Source organism: Lepisma saccharinum, chromosome 15, assembly GCF_977018435.1.
Source record: "Lepisma saccharinum chromosome 15, izLepSacc3.1, whole genome shotgun sequence".
Taxonomy (NCBI): Eukaryota; Metazoa; Arthropoda; class Insecta; order Zygentoma; family Lepismatidae; genus Lepisma; species Lepisma saccharinum.
This window is the reverse complement of record NC_139243.1, coordinates 26,404,448-26,431,887: the sequence shown is the minus strand read 5'-3', so window position 1 is coordinate 26,431,887 and position 27,440 is coordinate 26,404,448. Positions and strand designations below refer to the sequence as shown.

General features: G+C 35.4%; 1 protein-coding gene across 5 annotated transcripts in view; it reads right to left on the bottom strand.

Moving 5' to 3' along the window:
- LOC145999649 (3-phosphoinositide-dependent protein kinase 1-like) overlaps nucleotides 1–27,440 on the bottom strand; it is a 122,713-nt gene that overhangs the window by 6,111 nt on the left and 89,162 nt on the right. For 4 of the 5 annotated variants that reach the window (XM_083136775.1, XM_083136772.1, XM_083136774.1 and 1 more), the window contains exons 3-11: nucleotides 23,123–23,290; nucleotides 22,774–22,816; nucleotides 17,153–17,308; nucleotides 15,321–15,465; nucleotides 11,522–11,625; nucleotides 9,560–9,725; nucleotides 7,943–8,039; nucleotides 4,549–4,737; nucleotides 1,537–1,794 (exon numbers count right to left, since the gene is read on the bottom strand). In XM_083136775.1, coding sequence (XP_082992901.1) covers nucleotides 1,537–1,794; nucleotides 4,549–4,737; nucleotides 7,943–8,039; nucleotides 9,560–9,725; nucleotides 11,522–11,625; nucleotides 15,321–15,465; nucleotides 17,153–17,308; nucleotides 22,774–22,816; nucleotides 23,123–23,290 — 1,326 coding nt within the window. The remainder of the gene's footprint in view (nucleotides 1–1,536; nucleotides 1,795–4,548; nucleotides 4,738–7,942; nucleotides 8,040–9,559; nucleotides 9,726–11,521; nucleotides 11,626–15,320; nucleotides 15,466–17,152; nucleotides 17,309–22,773; nucleotides 22,817–23,122; nucleotides 23,291–27,440) is intronic. The other variant, XM_083136773.1, reaches the window with a different exon arrangement.

The following is a 27,440-nucleotide window of genomic DNA, read 5'->3' as shown; positions in this document are numbered from 1 at the left end:
CATTGAAAAATATGTGCACAACACTCAGTGAAATCAAGTTTTTAAACTAACAAAAAGTGTTAACTTAGAAGCATGGGGGAGGATCAATTACTGCAGGGTCTAACTCTCCCTTTTCAGCCAAATTCATAAAATTAAAAGTTTATAACAGAAAATAATGGTAAAACAGAAGACAGTTACAAAAATTAAGTAATGAGTAATGTCCCCATACACACCAAACAAAATACAATGGACTCTCTTTTTAATTCCAACTTGGATCATTCAATTATTTGCTAATTCAAACAGAAGTTTATTTCCTTTGAAATTCCTATTGAAATCTTTGTTAATACGAGATTCAAATTTTTGAACCTTTTCTAAGGCAGCTATCGAAAGATTCTGTTTGCTGCAGCATCCGCCCTCTCCTCAACAACATTGTATTGCCCACCCCTTTTGTGTGAAACCCTCACTAGCCAATGATTTGTGAAAATCTTGAATCTCAAGCAAACATTAGTGATAACTTGATTCACATAATAAATGAAACTGAAGATTTTGTTAACCATGTAAAAACACAGAAAAGTAAGCAGAAATGAAGAACTTCTTTAAGTGAGAACAGGTAGCTAATGTTGTTACACGTGTATGTGATTTTGTAGGTTGATACAGTGCACTTACGGATCTGATACCCCACACAACAGCCGAAAGGGGTCATTTTGACATAACTCCTCCTCATAAGAAATGCACTTAAAAATTCTAATTATGTTAGAATGGGAACATATTTTTAATTTATATTATTTTCTGTGCTTTATGTATTATAATCAAAGTGTTTAGATGGTTTGTGATACATTTTGATTACAAATAAAAATTATAATAATCAACAACTAAACACTACAGAATACTCAACATATCACCATGATAAACTGCTACTTGACGCAACATTTCGTACACGTCCCTCCTGGTATAAGAATACTACCTACATGACGACAAAACTGTGACATGCGAAGTGCAGAACGACACAGGAACTGCAACCTAACGCCCATATTGCAGCACACATAAATGAAACTTTAAAAAGGACAAAAGAATTATGAAGTCAAAATAACTTTCGAGGAAAAAATAAGAAAAACAGGATAGTTATTAAAGAAATGGTGAAGATAGGGGTCACTTTGACACAGAAATAAATTATATTTTCTAGATTTCAATATACTATCTTCAAAAAATCACTAAATTTCGAGAAAAAGTAAGAAAAACTGGATAGTAATTAAAGAAAGGGCAAATAAGACCCCTCCCGCCATTTTAGTGTTAAACATGGTAGCTTAATTACTATTGTGAATGCAATTGTTTTTGGCTTACACTATAGGATCACGTACAAAATACATTTTTATCGTAATGTCCACTGCATTTTCATAATGTTTGTTTATACTGTAGTACAGTAGTTTAGTTTTGTTGATTTTCTTTACTAATGCATATTTTTGTTAATTTGAATTTCTCTCGCGTCCCCTTGGAGTTTGAATTAAAATGAGTCCACCGTACCAAATTGCAACTGCCTGAAGAAATAATATTAATTACCTTTCTCTTATCAACGAGGCCTTGCTTAAGGATTAGATTATTTTCTACAAATGGATGCCATTTGTTTTCCTGTTGCTGCACTTCCAATCTCTGCCTGATTTCCTCTTCATTTAAATCCGTTATACTAGACTTCTTCCGTTCTGGTTTAGGCTTCTCCGGTTCAGGCACTTGAACTTTGCCCTCACCATCCTGAAGATCCAGACCAAGCAGTCGGGTCATTTGCTTATCGTCAAGACCAGGTTCTAAGTTATCTGGTACCTGTAACAGTGTGTTGCATGATATTAGTCGGTCCAAACGAAACAGCTGCCAAGACACGATATTCACATTTACAAAGTACCCAAATGTATGAAAATTATGGCTGAGCTGCAAATGATGCCAAGGTATCAATACTGGCTGGGTATCGATATCAAAAAGTATAGTTTATGTTTACCAATACCATCTGATACTTTTCCTGGAAATTATGAACAATTTCAAGTTCTCATTTATTTTGTACTAATATTGTGTGAAAAACTATTTTGTGATTACGTAACATGTATTTTTATATTCTGATGAAATTCTTGAATATTTTGAATCAAAGCACTGGTGAATTGATGCTTATAAGTGAAATGAAATACTTACACACTAATTTCAAGTACTTTTTATTTTATTTTTCATGCGGTTTGGTCCTGGTTTCCCAGAACTTTCTCAAGTCAAGATAAACACACACATAAGAAGTGTAGAGTGATTAGTCATGTAAAGTTGTGTGTGTTGTTATCTTGGCTTGAGAAAGTTCTGGGAAACCAGGATGAAACATCGCAAGAAAAATAAAATGCATTATTACATTATATTATTTTGCAACTTTAAAAAGTGGTTTTGCGAACCTTTAAGAACAACCTAGATTCAATATTACGAGGATCATGGCAACTACTTCTTTTCCTTTTTTCGCGAGAATTCAGAAAACCAGAAATATACAAATGGCACTGTGGAATGTATTATCAATGTAGATCATGTGCGCCAGATACAGGTTAGGGAAGCGAGAAAACATTCTTAAAGATTGCATCCTGACTTGTTCACAAGTCTGAACGCATACGAGCATTACATAAACTTAAAAGAGTGGCATCTTATATATGAGTAAATACGGTATTACCTTTTGGCTGGTAACATACGTATGTTCACATGCTGCATATCATATTTTCTAAATGATTGCAAATCCTGAAGAGTATCAGTTAACTTGCTAAGTTTTTAATATAATATTTTCATTAAAAAACCACAACTTGCTGATTGTTGTTACCACACATAATAGTGGTCACTTGCATTCTGTTTATTTTAGTAATGACAATGACCCATGACAAGTAAATCCCCTAGCAACTACACATTACAATTTAGAATTTCTTTATTCCTTTTTCAGTGCTGGATGGGGAGGGGTGAAACCATGAAATTAAGAGTTGAAAAAGATGGAATCCATCTTGAGGTTTGGATTTTGAACAACCAGGGTGGCTACTCTAGGACCATGATAAAATGCAAGTATAATTCCCGTTTTTCAAGGCAAAAAGTAGTTTTCTCTATTTCAACCCTTCCTTATTACCGTCTCTCACCACCCACACATATACACACAGAAATATATTAACAATATAAAGTGTATGTGCGATTCAAGTGTATCTAAAAATACTACTTCAATTCAATTAAACGAAATACCGTATTTATGCGTGTATAGTGGGCGTTCGTGTATAATGCGCACTCTGGTTTTGGATGGGTAAAAGTGACAAAAAATTATATCTCGTATATAATGTGCAGTACAATCCAGTTTCAAGAAATGGCTTTCTTAGTTGTAGGTTGTAAATCTGTTGCTATGCTGATCAAGAGTGAATGACGTCATACCCATTCATTCCTTCTTTTTCAAAATATATACTTTTTTTTTCCGTGACTAATGTAACATTTATATGAGGCACATTCAGGACCTTCCAAATAGCAGTTAGCAGGACAAGATTTCTTCCATTAAGGAATTTACACACTCCATGTATGTCATATTATTTGGCCTGTAATACATTTTAATTTTTATTATCTTTTTTCCTTACGTTTTCTTCATCTAAAGTACCATAAAAATCAGAATGTTTCTTCATTTTTTGATGAACTTATTTTAACCGCATTCCACATGAGTGTCGTTATCTTGTACGGAATACTGTTTCCATATTCAGAAACTGCAGGATTCAAGCTTTACAACGATATATAACATGATAGGGTTCCGTAAACATGAAAAATCAATGCAAGTGTCCCAAAATCATGGAATGACCCTGTACGGTTTCATGATGGGTGACTGAATTATTCCGTGCATAATACGCACCACAGTTTTCGGGGGCAAAATTTTTGGAAAAAAGTGCGTATTATACATGAGTAAATATGGTAGTTATTTAAAATATGTAATTTAAGGTGCAAAGTTTACATTTGCCATTTCACATACTCATACTCGAAATACATCTACAAACACGTCACAAAGGTTACGGGATATATTAATGTACTAAAAATTCTTAATTGTATACAAGAATTTCAAACTCAAATTTACCTAATCAACTTAAAGATATCTTATCGTATCTTCCAATAATATTCCACCTGTTAGATTGTTCTGAAAAGTACACTAATTAAGCACACGGAATGAGAGAATTCTGTTTTATTTTGCATGCAGCTTTTTGATTTTCCTTCTTCGATAAAAAATAAAGCTAAAATGTGAAAAACTTTCCTCATGGCATTAATAAATATGTATAAATTCAATGGGATTAATAAAAAGTTGCAATTTTTCACGTCTATGGAGAAAAAAATTCATGCAGAATATCCGGAGTCGATAATTCACGCATAAATCCTGGAATTCAAGGAATTCCCAGTGAGTAGCTACCCTGAGAACTGAAATGCCAGATTTAACAGCATGTTTAATTTCACACTTTGCATGGAAATGATAAGACTGAACCAAGTAGAAAGTCAACGTTCATCAGAGGTACCTAAAAATTAAAATTTAAGTAGTAAATAAAAAGTCATGCTCACTTTCTTCCTTACCCTATAGTGGCTTCTGAACTCCTTATTTTCTGAGGTCTCGGGAAGGTATGGGTAGATTTGCGGAGGAGTCTGCATGTGCAATGATTCAAAATCTATTCCCTCAAAAAATTTATGAGCCTTTATTGACGGGTAGCCAACAGGATCTGTTGCACCTAACCTTTCATTTGGATCCAAGACCTGGAAAAAAAAACAACAGAAATGCAAATGAATTAAAGTTACAGTTTAATTAGATGAATAATTTTTTCACATGGTTATTTTTACCACTTTAAGTTAAGTTGTTTATTTTTACCAAACAATAGGGATGAACCAATAGGAACTTTTAGCTGATACTGATAAAGTACATTTATAAAATTTACTGATCACAGATATTTTACTGATCCAATATAAAATTGCAAATGACCTTTTAGTAAATGTCTGTTACCAAATTAATGAAGCTTTTTGCAATGCAAAAGAAGCTGCACATTTATTTAGACATTTACTCTAAAAAAAAAAAAAAAAAGAGGTGAATGGAGATTATATGTTTATACAGTGTGTTCAATGAAAAACCGGCCCCAAGGTACAGAGATATGAATGTCTGTACACTCCCTCCCTCCATCCCACCTCCTCTACCTCCCCTCTCACCCCTTCCTCGCACCCCTCACTCTCCGCTACAAGTACACGTACATACAAGACTGCCACAACAACGAAACAGGCAAATGGGCCAACTTTTAAACATGTACCAAGGGGCCGGTTTCCATACCACCATGAACCAATGGCGATACTCTTACCGATTCCCACCGATACAGATACCAACACTTGAAAATCGGAATAATTAAAATTGTTCAAAATATTGATCAATATTGGCATATAAATATTCTTCTCCAATCATAAGCATCAATTGACCAAGAATTACATTAGAATATTAAAACAGATGTTATGTAATCACAAAATACAATTTTTTTGTTTAAAATTGGTGCAAAGTAACAATAAACTTTGAATTTTGCATTATTTCCAGGTAATTAGACTCCGCGACAGTGTTGCATGGCATTTTAGCGGACTCTGCGAGAGACCAAAATGTCGGGGAAGTATCTTCTGGTATCGGTATTCCAACCGATACTTTCCAATACTGATAGCACTTGTATCGGCCGATACAGATATATCGGCATCGGTATCGGCTCAGCCCTAGTTTATATCCATAATTATTTTAACCAAATGGCACAATATTGCACTAAACTGTAAGATATTTACAGATATATTGGATTGGTAAAATTATCGGTAAATTTACAGAGAAACCGATACATCGATATGCCAAATTGGCTTATACTGATAGTGTATCAATTAATGTCTCCCATCCCTGCCAAATAATATTGAAGTTCACTTCAAAAATTTGTTACATAGAACTTTAGTTACTTCAGAAATTTTAACAATGTCTTGAAATTTCTAACACAAAAACCTATATTAAAAAAATACCATAAAACTTGGATACTGTTTACAGATACTGCAAATTTTGTGGTTTTGAAGATAAAGCCAGTTAAAAAAATGTTTGACTACTGGCATGTAATGCTCTGAACTGCTTTTTTTTATTATTATTATTATGTACAATTAGAATAGAAGGTTTCCAGGATAGGGGCTACTGTACTCCCTCCTGTATACCTATGTTCCTGCATCACTGATGATGACTGTTCTGCAATGGGTTGTGAAAAATATAAACAAAACACAACAGATCTAATTCACGGTCAACATTACTACAAAATATTTCCACCCCATCCACAAGATGTACAGCCAGAAGGAAATTGTCATTTTTACATTTCCTATAGTTTATAATTCTTTTGACAGAAAAGTCAAGTATTAGTATAACAAAACAAGAGGTAATACATGATATAAAGGTTATTTACAGAAGTGTAAGTTGAAAAAATTCTCGATAGCCCAAGATAATCTTCTCATCATTCGTCACCAGGAAAGCTTCAGACTTGTATGTAAGTTGTAGGATTTTTTTCAGCATGTTTTTCTGTAAGTCCCCAACAATAATTTTTCTCCTGATTGCACAAAGAACAGAATTAACCTAGTACTGGCTACAAATAAGCTGACTATGTGTCAGGATTTCACAGAATTCCAAAATCAATTTACTTCATTTCTTAGTACAAGAAACTCATACCATACCTCATAAATATTTGTATCAAGAATATCAAAAATATATTCTGAGCTACAGTGGTATCTGGGCTGTACAAAATGATCGATCAGCCTTAGGTTGAGAGATGTTCACGTTTTTCATAAATGATTTCACTGTCTCCAGATGCCTATTTGCCCCAGTTTTTGCTTATACAGTGATGGAACAGTTCATAAACTGTATTTTCTTCCAGTTCTGTACCAAAATATGCAACGTAGTGGTGAAGGATTGAAGGGGTGGGCAGCCAGCATGACTGGAAGTGGGTGATTATCAGTGGGGAGTTGAAAGCCAATCTATTGCTGGGTGCTTCAGTGCTTGGAGGATGTGATATTAGTACAGGGTGGCCACTATAGGACCATTATAAAATTCAAGTATAATTCCCAGTTTTCAAGGTGAACTTTCCAAAAATTCAAGGGTACAAGCACACGTTTTCTCTGTTTCAACCTTATGTATTAACACCTCTCACCAGTATAAAGGGTCTATTTGATTTCAATGTATCCAAAAATTCTAATTCAATTCAATTAAATGGTATATACATCTAAAATATTTAATTTAAGGTCTGGAGTTTACATTTGTCACTTCACATACTCAGACTCAAAATTCATCTACAAACACAAGTCACAAATGTTACGTGATATACTAATCTATGAAAAATTGTTAATTCAAACTCAAATTTACCTAATCAGGTTCAAAATTTCTTATCTTGCAATAATCTTTCGTCTGTCAGATAGATTGTTCTGCAAAGGACAGATTGAGATAATTCTGTTTTATTTTCCACACAGCTTTCTTCTTTCTTCCATAAAAATATGTAAAAGCTAAACTGTGATAAACTTTCCTCGGGGCATTTATAAATATATGCAAATTCAATTGATTTGGATTAATAAAAGTTGCAATTTTTCACGTCTACGGAGAAAAATTCACATATAACTCCCGGAGGCAATAATTCACGCAAAATCCCCGGAATTCAAGGAATTTCCAGTGAGTAGCCACCCTGTAGTATTATTGTCCAATATCAGCTACTTGGTTGATAGAGGCAAATTTAGAGAAGAAAAGAAAATGCTGGAATAATATCCTTTCTTTTTTTTTTGTCTGGGACAAACATCCCAGTTTTTCATGAAAAAAGTTTGATGTCGACTTCTTTCCTGATAAATTTTTTGTCTTTACATTCTGTAATATGAGAATTACTTCATAAATTCTAATGCCTATGATTATAATCTTAATGCACTATTTACTTACCAAAAGCTTTTCTACAAGATCCCTCGCCGTTACTGAAAATCCGTCAGGAAATTCATATTCTAACTTCACTATCTTTTGAAAAATTAGATATTCACTCCTGGAAATGGAAAAATTAGAAGTACATTACATTATGTAAAGACCAAGCTTAAAACTTTGGATAAATAAATGAAAAAAACACTAAGGATGGGCTGATATGAAATTTTTGCCAATATCGATAAAGTACTGATATAAAATTTACCGATATTCTAACGATCCAATATAAAATTCCAAATGGTTTGAAAAACCTGAATGGTTCACTGACATACTTAAATAAAGGTTTTTTCCAGGTGACTGTAGTGCAAAAGAAGTTGCATTTTTAGACATTTATTTTTTTAAAAGTAGGGTTTGGAAATTATCCATAAAAATTACAACAAAATGGCAGCATATCGCACTCAACTATAAGATATTTATAGATACATCAGATCAGTAAAATAATTATTAAATTTACCGATAAACCGATATGCCTGTATTGGCCAATACCGATAGATAGGAGCATGCATATTTCGTTTTCACAAAAAAACGAAATTTGAAAAAACACATTGTAGTGTTAATTTTTCATGTTTTTGAAAGGTGTGAGATGCATTTTGTGACCATGTTTTGTCACGAAATAATGCGAAATGAACTTCAAAAAGCGAAATTAACTCTTAAACACGAAATTTACCATTACGCGACATTTTCTGAAGTCTGAAGTATCCTGTGAGTTATGCAATTCCCGGAAAATTGATTAATTCTGCTGTTAATATTGGAGAAGCAAAAGACTTCTTTACACAGAAATAAACTTAATACTCTTATAACTACATAAATTTGCTATTAGAAGTGAAATGTTAATTCTGTGGAATAAGTGTAGTTTTTAAATCAGTTAGGATTATATTCACAATTTTAAAACCAAAATGTCTTTTTATATACCACTTTTCATCCAATTTTTCACCGCTATAACAGCGATATTTCATTTTATTTACCGCTTTTGAACCCAAAATTGACTCAGTTTTTGTACCGAAATTTTGCTTTTTTATTTACCAGAAATATGTGCCTCTACCGATAGAGTACTGATTAATCTGTCCCATTCTTAAAAAACACAAAAATGAACAATGATACTGATTGACTGATTTGCTTTATTTTACTTCGCTTTTTGTGCCACTTATGACTAATTTGCGAAGATAGGGATGAGCGATGATATGAAATTGGTGAAAAAGATTGCAAGAAAAATTTACGCAGAAAAATGAAAAGTAAGCTTATAAGAGTAAATCATGTAGAGAGGTAAGGAGAACTTCAAAAAGTTCTTTTCCACAGTCTGATTTTTCCGAAGTTAATTCAAGTTGTTTCATCACAACAGTAACAAACTGTACATCAATTAAAATTCACATACGATCTTTTAAAAAAAAAATGATCTTGTATAACTCTCTGTTTGAATAGGTCCAGTATTCCATAAAGTTTTGAGTCCTAATTTACTTCGAGTCAAACTGACAACCTTTACCTCACATCACACTTAAGAAATATGCAGAAACAACATGCTGCACTTTCAAAATTAAGTGTCAATTATCGCAATATTAACAAATCATTAAAGCTATTACCACTTACCTAGATCTAAATGGAGGTAGGCCTGAAACCATCTGATATATTATACACCCAAAAGCCCAAAGATCTGAGCTATTAGATGCAGACTTATCCCTTAATAATTCTGGCGAGACATATTGTGCTGTTCCAACAAAGCTGTTTTTCCTTTTCTGATTTAATTCCTCCTCATCTGGGGAGAAAAGAACCAGTGAAACTTTAGTAGCAGCAATGCAAATCACAAAAAACTTCATAATAACAAAATTTTATCTATGAGATGTTTAATTCATTCTCATGCAACAAATGTTCCTCCGAATAATGAAAGTTAAAGGGAGAAGAAAATCAAATTTAAAAAAAAAAAAATATAAAAATATTCACCATCCCTTTGTAGCCACCACAATACACCAAAGTGTAAAATGTAGTATGTAACAGTAGTACTTTCCTACAGTTTAACAATTTATAAGAGCGGCAGTGTTGCGAGCTTATGGAAAAGATTTCCGGAAATTAGTTTCTAGTGTTGGCCCTCTGGATAATAAATAACGGAAATTATGTAACGTTTTCAAAAGGCATAGTTTTTGGGAAATTTTGAAAATTGGACCTTTGTACCTGGACCCTTATTATCACATGATGTTAAAGTGTTCTTTTGTTCTCATTATTACATGTAAAAGTGAAATACAGCAAAAAAACAGTGTTTGAGGATTGAGGAGTTATAGCCCATTTAACAAAACCTAATCCATAATACTGAAGAGGGAAACAAAATAACTTTTTCAAACTCTTGTTGCTTGTTAATAATAGTAACAATGGATATATTGTTTCTTAATTCGAGTATATCATACCTTCATACAGGGTGGCACATATTTCTTTTTTAGTTTGAGTATGTCATACCTTTGTACAGGGTGGCACATATTGTATCTACCAATATCAGTTGGCAACCCTGTCAGAATGCAGGTGCGCATGCGCAGAATTCTCCTGTATTTAGGCAGCTATAAGTCTGGCAATCACTCTGCCATGGAACATTCGCCGGTTCAGATACAATTGTGGACACATTCATTCAAACAGGTTCCTTGCAGGAGACTCAACTGGAGCAGCACTGAGATGCACTTCTGTTTCTGCATGCTGCCATTTGCTTTCTATTGCCTGACCCACCGTATCATGCTGTGATGCTCTTGATTGGGTTGATGAGGACCCTCAGTGTCTGCTGCATCTCTTGAATGGAACCTGTTCGGATGAACACGCCCATTGCCACGAACTGGCCAACGTTCCATGATAGAATGATCGCCAGACTTGCAGCTGTCTAAGTATGCGAGACTTCTGCGCATGCGCACCTGCATTCTGACAGGGTTGCCAACTAATATTGGTAGATACAATATGTGTACAAATGAACCAAAAGACAGAACTGAAATATCATGTGAAGTTTTCAAGAAATAGCATATTAATTCCTGCCACGTGGTGCTGGAAAGTTGGTTTCCCAGTCACCCAGAACAGGTTTCATTGTGGTGGGAAGCCGGCTTCCTGTCAGTCCACTGAAGATTAAACATTAGTAGCACCATAGTGTTCACTATGAAGATGGGTACAAAAGAAAAATGTAAGCCATGTCTGTACTATATGCTTTAATTTTTGGGGTGAAAGAACACCTTATAAAAATTACATTACTGTGTTCACAAATAAGCAGATAATAAATATATTGTGACAAATATAATGAACATTTCAGAAATAAAAAACATGGCACAGCCAGTAATCTAAACATACTCCTGTGAGAATTTGGATGGAAATTAAATATGATTACACAAATAACATGCACATATTATCTGTACCAGTTAAAAACTTGCATTGGACCGAATACACATTTTAATAATAGCAATAACAGAGAGTTGTATGGTCTGTAATGCAACAATTGAAGTAATAAAGTTATATCGATGGCTATTTTTTCTAAAATTTTGCCAAATTATGTAACAACATGCATTCATATTGATCTAAAATAATACATACCAACAGTATCTGTTTCTGATTGCCTTAATATCTTTGAAGAACCAAAGTCTGTTATGAGAATGTGCATATTTTCAGTCAACAATATGTTTTCTGGTTTTAAGTCCCTGCAGAAAACAAAATAAGTTAGTAGAATTTGGACTGTAACCTTTATAAACCAAAACAAACATGCACAATAAATACTCTCTCTCAATTAAAGTAACAGTAGTGAAACCTTAGTTACATATTTTTCAAGGCTGTGCTTGCACAATAAGGACCGGAAAAATTTAGTGTTGTTATGTAATCATAAAACACACACTCAAATTTCAGTGATCAGAACGCTACATTTTAAAAGTAGTTTTGCTACAGCTACAGCTATTCTTCTAAAATGTAGCTTCACTACAGCTACAGCTACATTTACCAAAAATTAGCTTGCTATGCTACTCCTGTTCGCTACTTCACTACTATTGTGAAAATAATTGTAATTCCAGAAACTCTATCATTCTTGAAGTAATAATTTCTTGCTGGTGAGACCCTTGACAATGATCAATGCTGTTAACAACTTAGCCATTTATTGTTGGCACTATTCCTTTCTCAGTGCAGTGGAAAATCCATTGCTCGTTTTTGCACTGCAAGTTGTGTTTTACACAGCAATTAACGACATTTTGGTGTCTCTTACACCATGGATATCCACAGGATTTGTTCCGGCAGTGACGTAAACGAGGCACTTTTTTCCAGCAGTGCAGCAAACGAGGCATGTTCCCCCTCCAAAAAAAATAGTGATGCAGCTAAAAAAAAACGTAGCTGTTAACTGGAATATATTCATATATGTCAGTTAGTTATCTGGATATCTGAATTATGCAGATACTAATGTAATAAATTACGCAGATATATATACAGGGTGTCCGGCTTAGACCTTTAACAAAACAAATCTGTGAAGCTTGTTCAACGTGCTTTTTGGCGTAACTTCAATCTTCAACGTCAGGACAATGTTCCTTCCTATGTGAGTATTGTTAAGTGGAATAAACAACTAAGAGAAACTGGAAGTGTTGTGTCTGTGCGCGGGAAGTACGCGAAGCGAAAGGTATCAGAGGAAAACATTGAAGTGATTCGCACTGCATTCACAAGAAGTCCAAGAAAATCAATAAGACGTGCAAGTTTAGAGCTCAATATTCCTCGGTCTACTATCCACGACGTTGTGCAAAAAAGTTCACGTCTACGGGTGTACAAGATCCAGTTACATCAACGAATTCATACTGATGATAAACCTAAAAGACAGACGTTTTCGGGCAAAATGTTAACCGAAATTGACAACAATAATGCTTTTCTGGACAAGGTGTGATTTTCTGATGAAGCTTCATTTCACACGTGTGGTAAAGTTAACACGCATGAGTTTCGTGAAATTATGAGACACTCGCCAAAAGTTGTGTGTGGTGTGGGTTAATGAAAGAAGATAATAGGCCCGTTCTTCTTTGCTGAAGAAGCAGTGAGAGGAACGATTCATTTAGACATCCTTCAGCATTACGCTGTGCCTCAAATGCCTCCAGAAACCATTTTCCAACAAGACGGAGCCCCGGCACATTTTGCTATTATTGTACGAGAATTTCTCTATGAGCATTTTCCTAGAAGATTGATAGAAAGAGGATCTATTCTAAACCACTTGCTTGGCCTCCTCGCTCGCCGGATCTCCCCCCCCCCCAACATTTTCTTTTGGGGGTTAAAGGACAGTATGCCTGTCGAGAACTTGGAAGATCTGCATAACAGAATTCGTCAGGCGATTAACAATGTTACCCCTCAAATGCTAGTGAATACCTGCTGGAATTGGAATATCGGTTTGACATCTACCATGCCACTGGGGGGGGGGGGGGGGGCTGTCGAGGTTGTGTGAAGTGCTGGTGCTGGTACAAAGAAATGCATGAGTTTTTCTCTGCAAAATTATGCTCTTTTGTAATGTTAAAGTTCTAAGCCGGACACCCTGTATAATCTACAATACCAAGATATTTATAATCTAAATAATCTGTATCTCCATGTAATAGACAGTCTTTATGAACCTCCTGCAAAATTAAGGGTTATCGTCGATTTTTTCTGACGCTGTTGCCACATTTAAAATTCACCTCAAAATGCTGAGAAAAATGTAGCTGTAGCAAGATTTTCACTACAACTACAAGGATTTTGTAGCTTCGCTACCTCTACAACTACAATTTTCAAAATGTAGCGTTGCTCCAGCTACAAATTTTGTAGCTACCTACAGTAGCAATGCTACAAGTAGCATGCTGCTTCTGACCACTGTCAAATTCATATTATGCCAGTTCAATGGCCAAGGGTGTTACATTGCTTTCAATCTTGTCACTAAAGTTCACACATTAAAGTCCCAGCTTGGGCATGAGTATCTCTTCATCAATTTCATCTAATGATTATGATTAGCCAAAAGTGGTAGAAATGCGACACTAAATAATAAAAATACAATACAAGCAAATTCATATTATGTATACCTCATTCTGGCAGACATGTCAAATTATAGTAAAAATCAGGGAATACTTATCACTCAAGGTTGTCCTTGAAGAAAAGTTATAAATTGTGGGAATTCAGTGTTTTAATTATTATATAACACCTGTAAATTTCATCTCTTGACAGTATAGTGCAAATGGGAAATTCAAATTCTCATTCCACAATAATTTTGAGAAATTTGGTGTTGTTAAAACCATGAAATTAAGTCTATACTAGTTTCCAAACTGAAAGAGTAATATCGGCAGATTGTGCGTGTTAACAAATATTGCATTTTTAAACTTGTAACAAAATATCACAATCAGTAATGGAAATTTTAGTAAGCTCAAGGTTGCTACGATTTCTTGATTATGAATTTCCTCGAAATTTCCAGGTTTTCCAGTCCAAAAATGAAATTTTTCCACACATGTTTATTATCATGATTTTTGCTTTTGAACCTTGTGTTTTTCAATTAAATATATAATACGTGAATATTCACTTTTTTTTTTATAGCAAATTTTATTCCACACACACACACAACACCACATGAAAATTTGCAATCGGCATCAAATGTATTGGGTGCTACAATCACGTGCATCTAGCCTTCAGGCTAAAGTAACAGAGGTACATTATTTCACCATAACAGATCTCCACAATATAAAAACAATAGAAAAGTTCATAAACCATACACAATTTTTCATTTCCTGGTAGATTTATAGTGTCATAGAAAATGCTGCTTTTTTCATTACATTTATAAGTACACAGCATCTGGAGAAATTTTTGTTGCATATAGGAATTCTATAGAAAATGCCAACAAGACTAAGATCCATAAAATTATAGACGATAACCTCATCTTCACCAAACCTTTCCGATAATTATGATCATATTGTCAATGTACTTTAGTTATCAATCAGATATCTGGCCTGCAAGCTTTACTTTGATATTATTTCTAATACCTACTATTATAAAAGTGACAATTTATTACAGAAATTCGAAGGAACCATAATTTTGTACAAGACAGAATCATAAGAACGAAAGAAACAAGTTTCTAAAGTGAATCTCTTTTTGGGAGTGGAATCACAAGAACCAAATCCAGAAGTGGAAGTAAACTACTTGTTCATTTTGCAGCTTTTTCTCTTGCAGATTCTAAGATGCACGTAAATTCCAGATGATCTGAAAAATTTCCTGACATTTCCCTGTTTTTCAGGTTTTCCAGATGCAATGCAACCCTTAGCTGTAAGAGAAAAAAAAATAATTCAGAGTAAAAAACTATATATATATATATATATATATATATATATATATATATATATGAGAGATATTAACAAAACTGACTTACCTATGAATGATACCTAAACTATGTAAATGTTCTAAGGCATGTAGAATTTCTGCTGAATAAAATCTTGTACAAACTATATCAAATGACCCTACTTTATTGATGTGAGGTAACAATTCACCACATTTTGCATATGATAATACAAAATCTAGCTTTGGTTAAGGAAAAATCTCATTTCCACATATAATTATAATATGTAATATCAATACAATTTGATCATTTTTGATCCAGTTGCACAGTGACGGCGATTGGGTCCCAAAACTAGGGGTCTTTCCCATGGCAGATAAGGTTTAGCATAGTGCGTGAGCAAAAGCTGCTAAAAGTTGCCCCCCGCCCCCCCCCCTAATCGCAGCCACTGCAGTTGCATATAGTATTCAACAGTTATTTGCAAGCGAAAAAAAAAAAACAATTTATTATCAATATTCCTTGAATCATTCACTGCAACCACTGGAAAATATTAGGTACTGCTCACCAAGAAAATAAAAACTGCCACGCTCTGTCATCAATGGAAAGGATGCAATCAGCTGCTTGCTTTGTAATGCTGCTCCTGCATTGTGAAAAGGTTCAGTGTCAAGTGTTTGCAAAGGAACACAGTACACAGAGAAAGGAAAACTGTAGTATTCAGCATTGTTCAACTTTTTGAAGTAAGGTAATGTATGGCAACACAGAACACTTGGGCATAAGAGGAGTGGAACATTTTCATCCGTGATGATTACAAAAGACTTAAACAAATGACTATCCAATTTGGTTTGCAAGTTGGCCCCGGTCTTTCTTTTCTAGGTATGAATGCAAACAGTGCTTCTCTTTGAGGGAGACAATGTCTATTGTAGGCTGATGTGGTAGAGTGGTCAGAATGGATCCAAGGTTGAACAATGGGTAATGCATTCATTGTGTGTGTCTCATCATCTATCATCACGGTGTTGATTATCCCAAATGTTAAGTCAACCAACACAAAATAATCGAAATAGACAGGCAAGAAAGACACATGGTGAGACTGTGAACTCTCATTGCGTTGTTTTTTTCTTTCTTCATATCCAAGCTCATTATCAACACTAAGTAGTTATATGCTCAATCAATTCAACAGGATCCTATTTCGTTAATTTGGTGGGATGGCATATTTGAATTTCAATGACATACAGCTTTAATTGTTTAAAGATTCTTTTCGAAAGAAATCTATTTGAATTTAAAAGCATAGAATTTTCAAATAACAAATATATACAGAAAAAAAGCTTCACCCCATGAGAACTGTCTGTCGTAGAGGGTTGATGTTTGATTTATTCTGGGCGGAACAGCAAGGACATTCACAGGAAGAAAAATTTTGGCATATCACCATCATACAAATTTATTTAGATTTGGTATAACCTTATTGGTTCACCAAGTGAATATAATTTTTTTCTTCTTCTTATAACCGTTTGTCGAAAAGGAAGATTAAAATCCTTTATTTCCCTCCAAGCTTGATCTTTTAATGAAAAAAAAAAACAACTCCTCTCCCATTCCATGAAGTTATATGAATATACCTCACTGCACATTTGAAAATTTCATGTCTGAGGAGGATTTACATAATTAAAAATGGCCCATCCAATAAAGGTTAACATGAAATTACACTCCATTCCATGATGCTGCTGGAGAACCAGAGTCTTGTCACGTACTTGCTCACTGGGTAAAAACATGGAATTGTTTGCACCAAAATTAAGAACACTATCTACCTACCTACCTCATATAATTAATTTTACATCTCTATTACACACATGCACACCATGACACAAAGCACCTGGCAGACTATTCTTAATCACAATCACACAAAATGCACAAAAACTTGCAATGAAAAAGGATACACAGTCTATCAGAATCCTGGAAAGTGCAATACAATTTGACAAAGAATGGTGCTGATAACTTTTGATTTGCACTTAGTATATTCAGAACCTCCTTTTCTCTCTTCACATACTCTGTCTTCTTCTCACGTATGATATGCCTCTTTTCACACACTTTAACTGCAAGAGAAAAAGAAACATAATCAATCACACATATATGACAAACTTTCTTAAGGGTGAATATTGAATATATAAATTTCCAGGTTTCCCAGATTTTTCCAAATGTCCAACAGTTCATTTTTCTAATTCTGGTTACCAGGCAACAGGAAAATTATTCAACAATGAAGGAGATATAAAAAACAACAACTATTGGCACAAGTGGAGTAATTTAGTTAGAAAATAGTATTTCTCTACATTGAATAATTATCATATTAAATCACAAGTATTAATAAAAAGAAACAAATGCAAAACTTCACATTGCATTTCACATTGCTCACAGTAAGCTCCCTGCTTAGACATCATGCAACCACATGTATAACTCTCAAGTAGAGAAACTGCTTCTCTCATTGTCTGGTAATCAGGAGGTCCAAAGGTCTATTGAACTCACTCAATGTAATGCAGTTTCACTAAACTCAACATACAAACTATATTTTTACTAAGGAAATATTTGCATACAATTTGGATGCTAATTAATGCAACCAAATAATTGAGTTCTCACTTATCTACTTACTTACTTAATTCCTTTTGCTCCATCAGGAGCATAGGGCTTCAGTGAAACACCTCCATTTGGCTCTGTGACGTGCCAACTCCTTGACCTCTCTCCATGTTTTTCCTTTCTCGGCTGCTTCTTCTTCTACTGTTCTCTTCCATGTCTTCTTCAGACGTCCTATTTTCCGGGCTCCTTGGGGGTTCCAGTCTAAGGCTGCTTTCTCTATTGCTCCAGCTGGTTTTCTTAAGGTGTGTCCTAACCAACTCCATTTTCTTCTTTTTATTTGGGTTGCAATTGGCTGTTGTTTAGTTTCTCTCCATAATTCTTCATTTGATATTATTTCTGGCCATTTTATATTGAGGATACGCCTGAGACAGCGATTAATAAATGTTTGTATCCTTTTCGTGTTAGCTTGTGTGGTTTTCCATGTTTCACAAGCATACAGTAAAACTGACTTTACATTTGTATTGAAAATCCTTATTTTTGTCTTTCTAGAAACATTGCAGGTTTTCCAAATGGGATACAGTTGTATAAATGCCACATTGGCTTTCTTGATTCTATTTTGTATGTCTTCATCTGAACCTCCTTCTTTTGTTATGACAGTTCATAATTATGTAAATGACTCTACTTGTTCAACCAGTTCATGACAAACATTCAATTTTTCTTTTCCTCTTGTATTGACTCTCGTTTCTTTAGTCTTGTTCACATTAATAGTGAGTCCTGCTATCTTTGCTTCTTCCTGTAGTCTTTTTAGTTTCTCCTTCATGTCGCCAAGTCTTTGAGATAATAAGCAGATGTCATCCGCAAAATCTAGATCTTCTAGTCTATCCTTGAGTCCCCATTGTATTCCTCTTTTCCTGCAACCCATCGTTTTCTTCATAACTGCATCTAGTACTAGCAGAAATATTGTCGGAGATAGAATGCAGCCCTGTCTCACTCCATTTGTAACATCTATGTATTCTGTCCTTCATGTAGGATTTTGCACCTGAAACCTTCGTACATATCTTTCATTAGGTTTAATATCTTCGTTGGAATGCAATATTCTGCTAGTGTCTGCCACATGACTCTTCTATTTAGTGAGTCAAAAGCCTTTTCAAAATCGATGAACGTAAGATATAAGGTGGCTTGCCATTCATTGTTTTGCTCCAGAATTATTCTTAGAGTATTTATTAAATCGACAGAACTACGTTGTCTGCGGAAACCAGCTTGTTCTTTCCTCAATCTTGATTCTACAACATCCTTCACTCTATTTAAGATTATTCTCGATAGTATCTTGCTTGGTATACTTAGCAAAGTAATTCCCCTCCAGTTTTTACAGTTAGTTGTATCTCCCTTTTTTGGCAGCTTTACTATTAAACCCTCTCTCCATTCTAATGGAACTTTTTCTTCATTCCATATTTTCTCTAACATAGGTTGTAAGAGATCAATGGAAGTTTCCACATTAGCTTTAATTAGTTCCGGATTTATGTTATCCATTCCAGGAGCCTTGCCATTCTTCATTTGCTTTATTGCTAGCCTAACTTCTGCTCTAGTTGGGGGCCCCACATTGCATTTCACATTGCTCATAGTAAGCTCCCTGCTTAGACATCATGCAACCACATATATAACTCTCAAGTAGAGAAACTGTTTCTCTCATTGTCTGGTAATCAGGAGGTCCAAAGGTCTATTGAACTCACTCAATGTAATGCAGTTTCACTAAACTCAACATACAAACTATATTTTTACTATGGAAATATTTGCATACAATTTGGATGCTAATTAATGCAACCAAATAATTGAGTTCTCACTTATCTGGAATCTAGAATTAACATGTTCATATTGAATTTTAAGTCCACTTTATGCACAGAAAGACTAATCAGGACTGAACCTAGAGTTTAACCCTCCGGTGGGCACGTTGGGACTTTGTTATCCCACAACAGAGTTTTGTTGTTGTGACTAGACATTACTGGCATCACCCTACCATCCGCTGATTGGAGTTTCTGCTACCGACGGAGGAAGATGCCGTTCTTCGTCTATCTTTGTCTACATACCAGAGGTACGCTTAAATTCGTTTGCATTCTTGGGGTAACTGAATTTCCCCATGCCTTCTCATTTAAGTAAAATTTAAATTTTTATAAATATTTTTTGGTTGCTTTTGTAATTTTTTTCACCAATCCCTAATATAGCAATGAAGTTTGATTTTTATTTCATATTTCTATGTATTCATTATGCCATTTATCTGATAAACAACAACTTATTATTGCAGGAGTGAAAAAGAAATAAAAAATAAACATTCGTAAACTCAAAGACACAAGCAACGTATGTAAAAATAGTATTATTATTTAAGAGAAATAAATAAATAAAAGATACAAATATATTATGCCACATCATCATCTTATTATGTACTTTGTATGTGTGCAAAGAAATGAAAAAAGAACTTTGTAAACATTTGTAAACCCAGACACAAATAAAGTATGCAATTTTTATTGTTTTACAAGCGAAAATAAATAAATATTATAAACATGTTTAAAATCAATGATACCTACATATTATGTAACAACAACAACTTAATTAAAGAATGCACGAACATGTCTAAATAAAGGTATTCAATTATAAATATAAAACAGGCACTTTTTACATAAAAAAAACGGCTGGCGGTATCGAAGTCCTCTGCATGCCCGCTCGTGTTAAAAGAAAATGACCACTGTGGCGTGTGCCTCCACCGGGTATTGAACCTGGGACCTCTTGTTTACATCATCTGGGAGGCCCTTAACATGTTCGAGTATGTCAGTACGTAATTGAAATATAATGGCAGTGTTTGAAGTGGAGGGCTGCTACCCCCTCCCCCTTAGTTAGAAAAAAAATGTGTAAAGCATCTTCCCACTAGGATAATTTCCATATGCATCCCTCCACCTTCTTCACTGTTTCCATGTTGAACCATACCACCTATCCCCAAAGTAGAATAAGCCTCCCCCCACCCATTTCTACTTTAAGAACTATATAACACCACCCATATTTTACAGTTATTGGTTTTAAGTTTTTTAATGTTCTCCTGCACTTTCAACTTTCCCAATTCCATTACAACAAAATGGTAATTTATTTTCCATTATTTGCATAGTCTTAACATTAACATCATTATTTATTTTTAAACCTACAGACCCAGGAGAAACATATAATCAAGATTATATTCTATTTGCTTCTGGTGTCATATTCCATATAAATTATATGCATGGAAATTCCTGGATTTAGTGCGTACATTTCAAAACAAAACAATATGAACGGAAAAGCTGTCACAGGCATGGTTCTTTCATACAATTTAACAATGTGTGATTAACAGTGTGTCTACAGGGTATGAACAAAGTCTGTATACCACCTACATATATTATTATCACAAAGGTAGAACATGCCTCTTAGGAATTCAAAGTATTCGTACGTGTCCCTTTGTTGCCTCTGCATAGCTGAATGCAACATTCATGTTATCCAACATTCTTGGGGTCACTGTCTGGAAGGCTGCACGTGCTGCATTTCTTACTTCATCCTTTGTTAAATAACAATGCTTCAGCACCTCCTCCTTGGAAGCCACGGAAGAGGAGCTGGACAATTATCCGACCCAGCGATTCTTAAAGACTAGGTTCACCAGGAGTTGAACAGATAATGCAAAGTGGGCAGGTGCCCCATCGTGCTGAAACCAAACAATGTTCAGAATTCCCGCGACTCTCACTTGTAGGATAAGCTACAAGTGCGCACATCTAACTACTTATCAACAGAATCATTAAACAAAAATATGGACCAAACAGATGTGTTTGGTCATTCCAGCCCAGATCATGACATGGGGTAGATGGTAATCACTTTCTTCGAAGAGATGTGGATTTTCTTTTCCCAAATCACATGACAAAGTCGTCAATGGCATTTTTTTTATCGATTTGCAATTAATTTGATGCATGTGGACCCACACAGCAGCCAAAAATGCTCCTCAATCATGTAATCACTTGTGTCAAGCCATAGTTCCGGCTTCCACCTACCGCGACTCCCTCAGACAAACAATGAACTAATATATGCAGTGTGACAATTGAGGACAGCACCTTGAGACCTTGTGGCAGTGGGAGACCACGTACCAATGTTGTGTGTAAGTCACCAGCAACAACAAGGCTGGTATAGCCCTATATAAAACTAAACTAAACTCTGTGGCGCAACAGCCCTTGAAGGGTCAGGGCCTGCCAGAGCGGCTTTTCATTGGGTGATGCGTGGTCAGTGCATCGGGTCCCATTGCCGCAGTTTTCTAGTTTTGGTAACTGAAGTAGCTTCCCAATTGTCTTCACGATGCTGAGTGAATGTCAAAATTTTGGGGTCTCCCACCGGGAAATGAACCTGGGACTGCTAGCACCAAAGGCGAGATCGCTAATCACTTGGCTATGCGGGAGCCCTTATAGCCCTACATTATTCACGTACTTTGTGTGCAACCCTACGCAGAAGTAATATGCAAAATTTGACATTTAATAATAAGAAGTATTCCTGCCAATAAAAATTCCTGCTCTTTCAGAAATGGTTGATGTGCGACAACCCTGATTAAATTTTGGAGCTGATATTAAGTTGTATATTAAATGCATGAAGATTGTGAAGACTATTTCTATTTTTTGTTACTTATTCCACTTTCCTGCCACTTTTGGCCAACTGCAATGGTGAGGATGAGTAATCATTAGATGAAATTGATGAAGAGACGCTAGCAATGAGCATCCCTTCATGTCCCAAAAGTCTGGCTACACACCTGATTCATCACATGAGAAGCATGGATCAATCCATTGTGATACAATATCACATATTATATATTTCATTAAAAAATGTAGCATGTCACATGTAACATGTTGCCTAAATGTTAACTGAGCAAAAGTATACATTATGAAACCAGAGGCAAACACATGGAAAGTGTAATTAAAAACAATGATGACATAATACTCACTTGCATATTCTTTACTGGTGTGTATGTCTTTGGCTAAGTATACCTGGAAGAGAAAGAGAACCACAATTGAATTTAAAAAAGAAGCAGCAAAGAAATTATCAGAAACAAATATACCTTACATTCACTTACTCTTTGCTGGGATCAAGGTGCATAAAAATTTAGCTTGGCACATACCCATGATTGATGTTAATCTTCTCCTCAGTTTCAAGTTCCAGTAACATTAAGTTTGAATTAATTGATCTCAGATTTCCATTAGTATAGATATATATATATATATTTTTGCTGAAGGCGACCTTTAAATGTTAGAATCATTTTATGAATTATTTAGCACTGAAGAAGCGGTACTTACAGTTGAGAAGCTGCCTTCCCCAATAACTTTTCCAAAAATGAAATCCCTCGGAGTTCTCTTTGTGGATGGCTGCTGTGGTTGATGCTTGCTGACTCCATCCACAAGGGCTCCGGATGAAGATCTTGGTGGAGACATTGTTCTTCCTATTGACATGCCTGGATCCACTCTCTGCAACAGAAGTAACACCATAAGTTGAAATACTTATACACAAAGACTGAATGCATGCATGGTCTCCTAAACCTCAAAATCTGACAGTCTTGTGCACACCAGATTGAATTTTAGTTTGTTTGTAAGCATCATTAATTAAAGTAAAAGGTACTTCAGAAGGGATTTGTGCGGTTTGAATGTTGGAGAAGCTTTCAGACAGAGATGACAAGCACAAAAAAAAAATCTACCGAAGCGACATGACAAACTCGGGGTGGCTACTTTAAGACCATGATAAAATTCAGGCATGATTCCCGGTTTTCAAGGAGAACCTTCCAAAAATTCAAGGGCAAATGTTTCTTCTATTTAAAGATTACTAATTACCGTGTATAATGAAAAACATATTAGGGGAACGATTATGATTACACAAAACAATATTTAAGAAAATTAAAACACTTCCGTCTGAAAGAACAAGCACGTGAGCAAACAACAGACAACTGATACTAACGCAGTTAAATTTTGGTCGTAAAGGAACTCTTAGCTTACAAGCTCCGAAAAAGTTAGGTTCGGGGCCTTCCCATGACTTGCTATGTCTGCCAGATAAATTATTCTGCAAAGAACATTAATAAACTATATGGACTGAGAGATTCCTGTTTTCTTTATTGTTGCATCTTGATTTTCCTTCCTCGATTAAATTAAAAACTATACTCAGGTCTCGAAAAATGCCAGTCGTCAAGTTGCCATGGCGACTAAAAGTTTCATCCTGGCGACTGTGATCATTTGCTGTAATATTGCTGTTTTTTAAGTTTGCATGTACAAAATTTTGAAGAATCTAAGTTCAGATTGCAGTACAGTGTAAGTTAGAAAATATTTTTTTGTCAACGTTGTGAACATTCCATAGAATCAGTAACAATTTCTTACACAACTCCCCATTTCCAGCTTTCTCACATGATTTAGCGATGTTTTGAATACGATGATGCTCAGCCTCTTATAGATTGATTGATTTTTGATTGATTTGCTTTATTTTACTTCGATGTTTGGGTCACTTTTGGCTATTTGCAAAGATCAGTGATGATATGATGAAACTGATGACCAAACACTCATTGGCCTGATTTGAACCTGGGACCCCCATCATAGCATGATGTGCTAACCACTCTGCCACGGGGGCCGGCTCAGCTTCTTATAGTATGCACAATTGCTAGGTGGTTTCCTGGCGCCTGATTTTCAGAGCTGTTAAGAAGAGTTTTCGAGCACTGGCTATACTGTGAAAATATGCTACAAGGCATTTATATTCAATGAGATTTAGATTAATAAAAGCTGCAATTTTTTATATCTATGGAGAAAAATTCACGCAGAATTCATGTATAATTCCCGGTGTCAATAATTCATGCATAAATCCTGGTATTACCAGCAAGTAGCCACCTTGAAACTGTATTCGTCGCTTGTCGCTTGCATGCCACTCCAACAGAGTTGTTTTCTAAATACTGTGCATCACGTTGCCTTGGTCTGATGGCCGTATGTAGAGTAAATACATTTTTACAGATTGGAGAAGCCTATGTCAGTTGTCACCAAGGTGAAAACTCAAGTTATTGATTGATTGAATGAATGAATTTGATACTACGGGCACTTCAATACACAGGCTACATTGGTCCGTCACGCAATATAGGGTAAGCCCTTTAAATAAAACAAAATTGAGGACGGTTCTCTAACAAGAAAATAAAAATATCTCTGTTAAAAACTTCCTTATTTAATTTTTAAAACTAATTCATTCATTCAATGCCTAAGACGATCTAAAACTGTCTGTGAGGACTCAAATACCCTTACCCAGTAAAAGCTGAGGCTGTAAAGGGGCACTCAGCACACAGAAGGAACCAAACACCGAGGTAATCAACCATCAGCGTAAGCTTTATAAAGTAATTACAGCACATTCTGCTAGGGACCTATACAGGTGTAATATTATACTATGTTATTGTTTGGATTTAGGTTATCATTGGATAAGATCATCTATATCAAAGTTGTTACGATGTGATATCACATAGTACTTGATTTGTGCATTATATTAAATGAATATATTTTATACATGCAGTTGAATGATGTTACTGCATACACAATACTTGCCAAAATAATTCTTGAAGCTTTATGGTAGCAAATTAAGCGATTACTTTGAGATATCAGCCAGGTCAATAGGTTTCCCCAACTAACCCCATTTTCACCTCTAGTGATTGCACTTCACCATTATTTAAATTTCCAATTTGAATAAATTCCACTTCACACATCTGGCTATAAGTCAATTAGCGTATGTGTATCAAGTGGATGTAACCCAAATTTGGACATTTCCTTCATTGGCATGCATAGGTGGTGCCAGGATCTGGTATATAGGGGGCATATGGGGTGCTGAGTTTATTATTATTTATCTTGTCTTGTACATAGCGACTCATTATCATCTCTATTGTTCCTTGTGGGCTTCCCCGATTGCATAGTGGCAACATTGTCTCCTTGTAATCAAGGGCTCCCAGGTTTGATACCTGGTGGAGGGTCATAGTGGTTCGGATCCCACTTTAAACTAGGTTCAGGTCCGATTAGTCTATATGTGCATAAAGTAGACTTAAAACCGAAACAAGATTTATTCTTGTTTGCAATAAGACTATACTTATGATTACATGATTTTGTATCTTGTAAAACTATACACAGCAACTTTTTCCCCTATGCACACTAAAAGTATAATGTTAACACTTAACAAATATATATGCCAACATTGTATAGCACAATATTGATAATGAAAAAGCCAGTAACAGACTCAGAAAAACAATCTAAATTGTTATATACAACAAAAAATATGCTTGTTAATGCCTTAAAAAAATAACGGTACTTAAAAAAACAAAAACAAAATAGGTACACTGCGAAAGCAAAACTAAACTCCATGGTGCCCCCCCCCCCCCAGGGCAAGGTTCTGCCAAGTAGCTTTTTCTTTGTGAGGTCAGCACACAAGAGTCCCATCACCCATGTTTCTTTTCTGGTTTTCAAGACCATATTACACAATTAGTTATATTTTACTTTGAATATGTCTACTGAAACTGAAGACGGAGCAGATTGCTTTATTGCAATGGGTATCACAGTATAATGAACTTACTTTCACATATTTTCACTTATCATTATCTCAATTTCACTCCATCTCGGAAAGCCCATAGGTTTAATATCTGAAATTGTGGAAAGCTACAAAATGATTATGCATAAGATTCTTTATTATTTTGCTTTATTTTACTTTGCTTTTTCTGCCTCCTTTGGCTAACTTGCGAAGATTGGGATTAGTGATGATATGATGAATGGATACTTACAAACATCCATGACCAGGCCAGGATTTGAACCCGGGAGATGCATAAGATTGTACGACATAGTATTTTACATAGTAATGTATTTGGTTGTCATACAGTGTTCATCACTTATATAATAATTATTACTATTACTACTACTATTGAGATAAAATTGGGGTGCAGAAAGTGATGTGAAGGTACCCCTATGTTCAACGCGCTCACAGAGGCAGCGAGGTAAGTAACGTATTACAAAAAAAGGTAATCCGTCAGCGATACACCCACAAACACAAGGTCAAAATGTTGGAAGGAGTTTTGAGGTACCCTGTATTAACAATGCCTTTCTCACAGGATGATAGATAAAAAAAGGGACAAGATACAAAGACCTGGTGTTAAAAAGTTTATCCCGTTGCGAGCTGTCGTCAGTAATTCACCAACTCGACGTCACGATACATTAAACCTCATACGCCAATCACAGAGAAGAATCAGCAACTCGCACATTTATTACCGGTTCTGTCGTCAGCGAGACGGGTTCCCACGCTTTCCTGGAAACGATCCTTACGTCAATGGAATAACTTAGCCCCGATGTGGGAATGGCAAGGTAAATCCCCCCCTTCCCCGCCGCGCACCTTCTTCCCAGCTGGCATTTAACGTTGATAGCGACCGTATTGTTTCCTTCGCCGAGTGCTGCCCATACAAATACCAAGGTTGAATGCCCCAACTAATGTCAACAGTTATGTCTGGTCGGGAGTCCGTATTTATGGATTCGCACGACTACAGACTGAGTGCAGGCACAAGCCACGGTTATGGCAAACGCAGTAGTCCGCCAAGTCCAGTCCCGATTAGCCTACCTGTGCATAAATTCG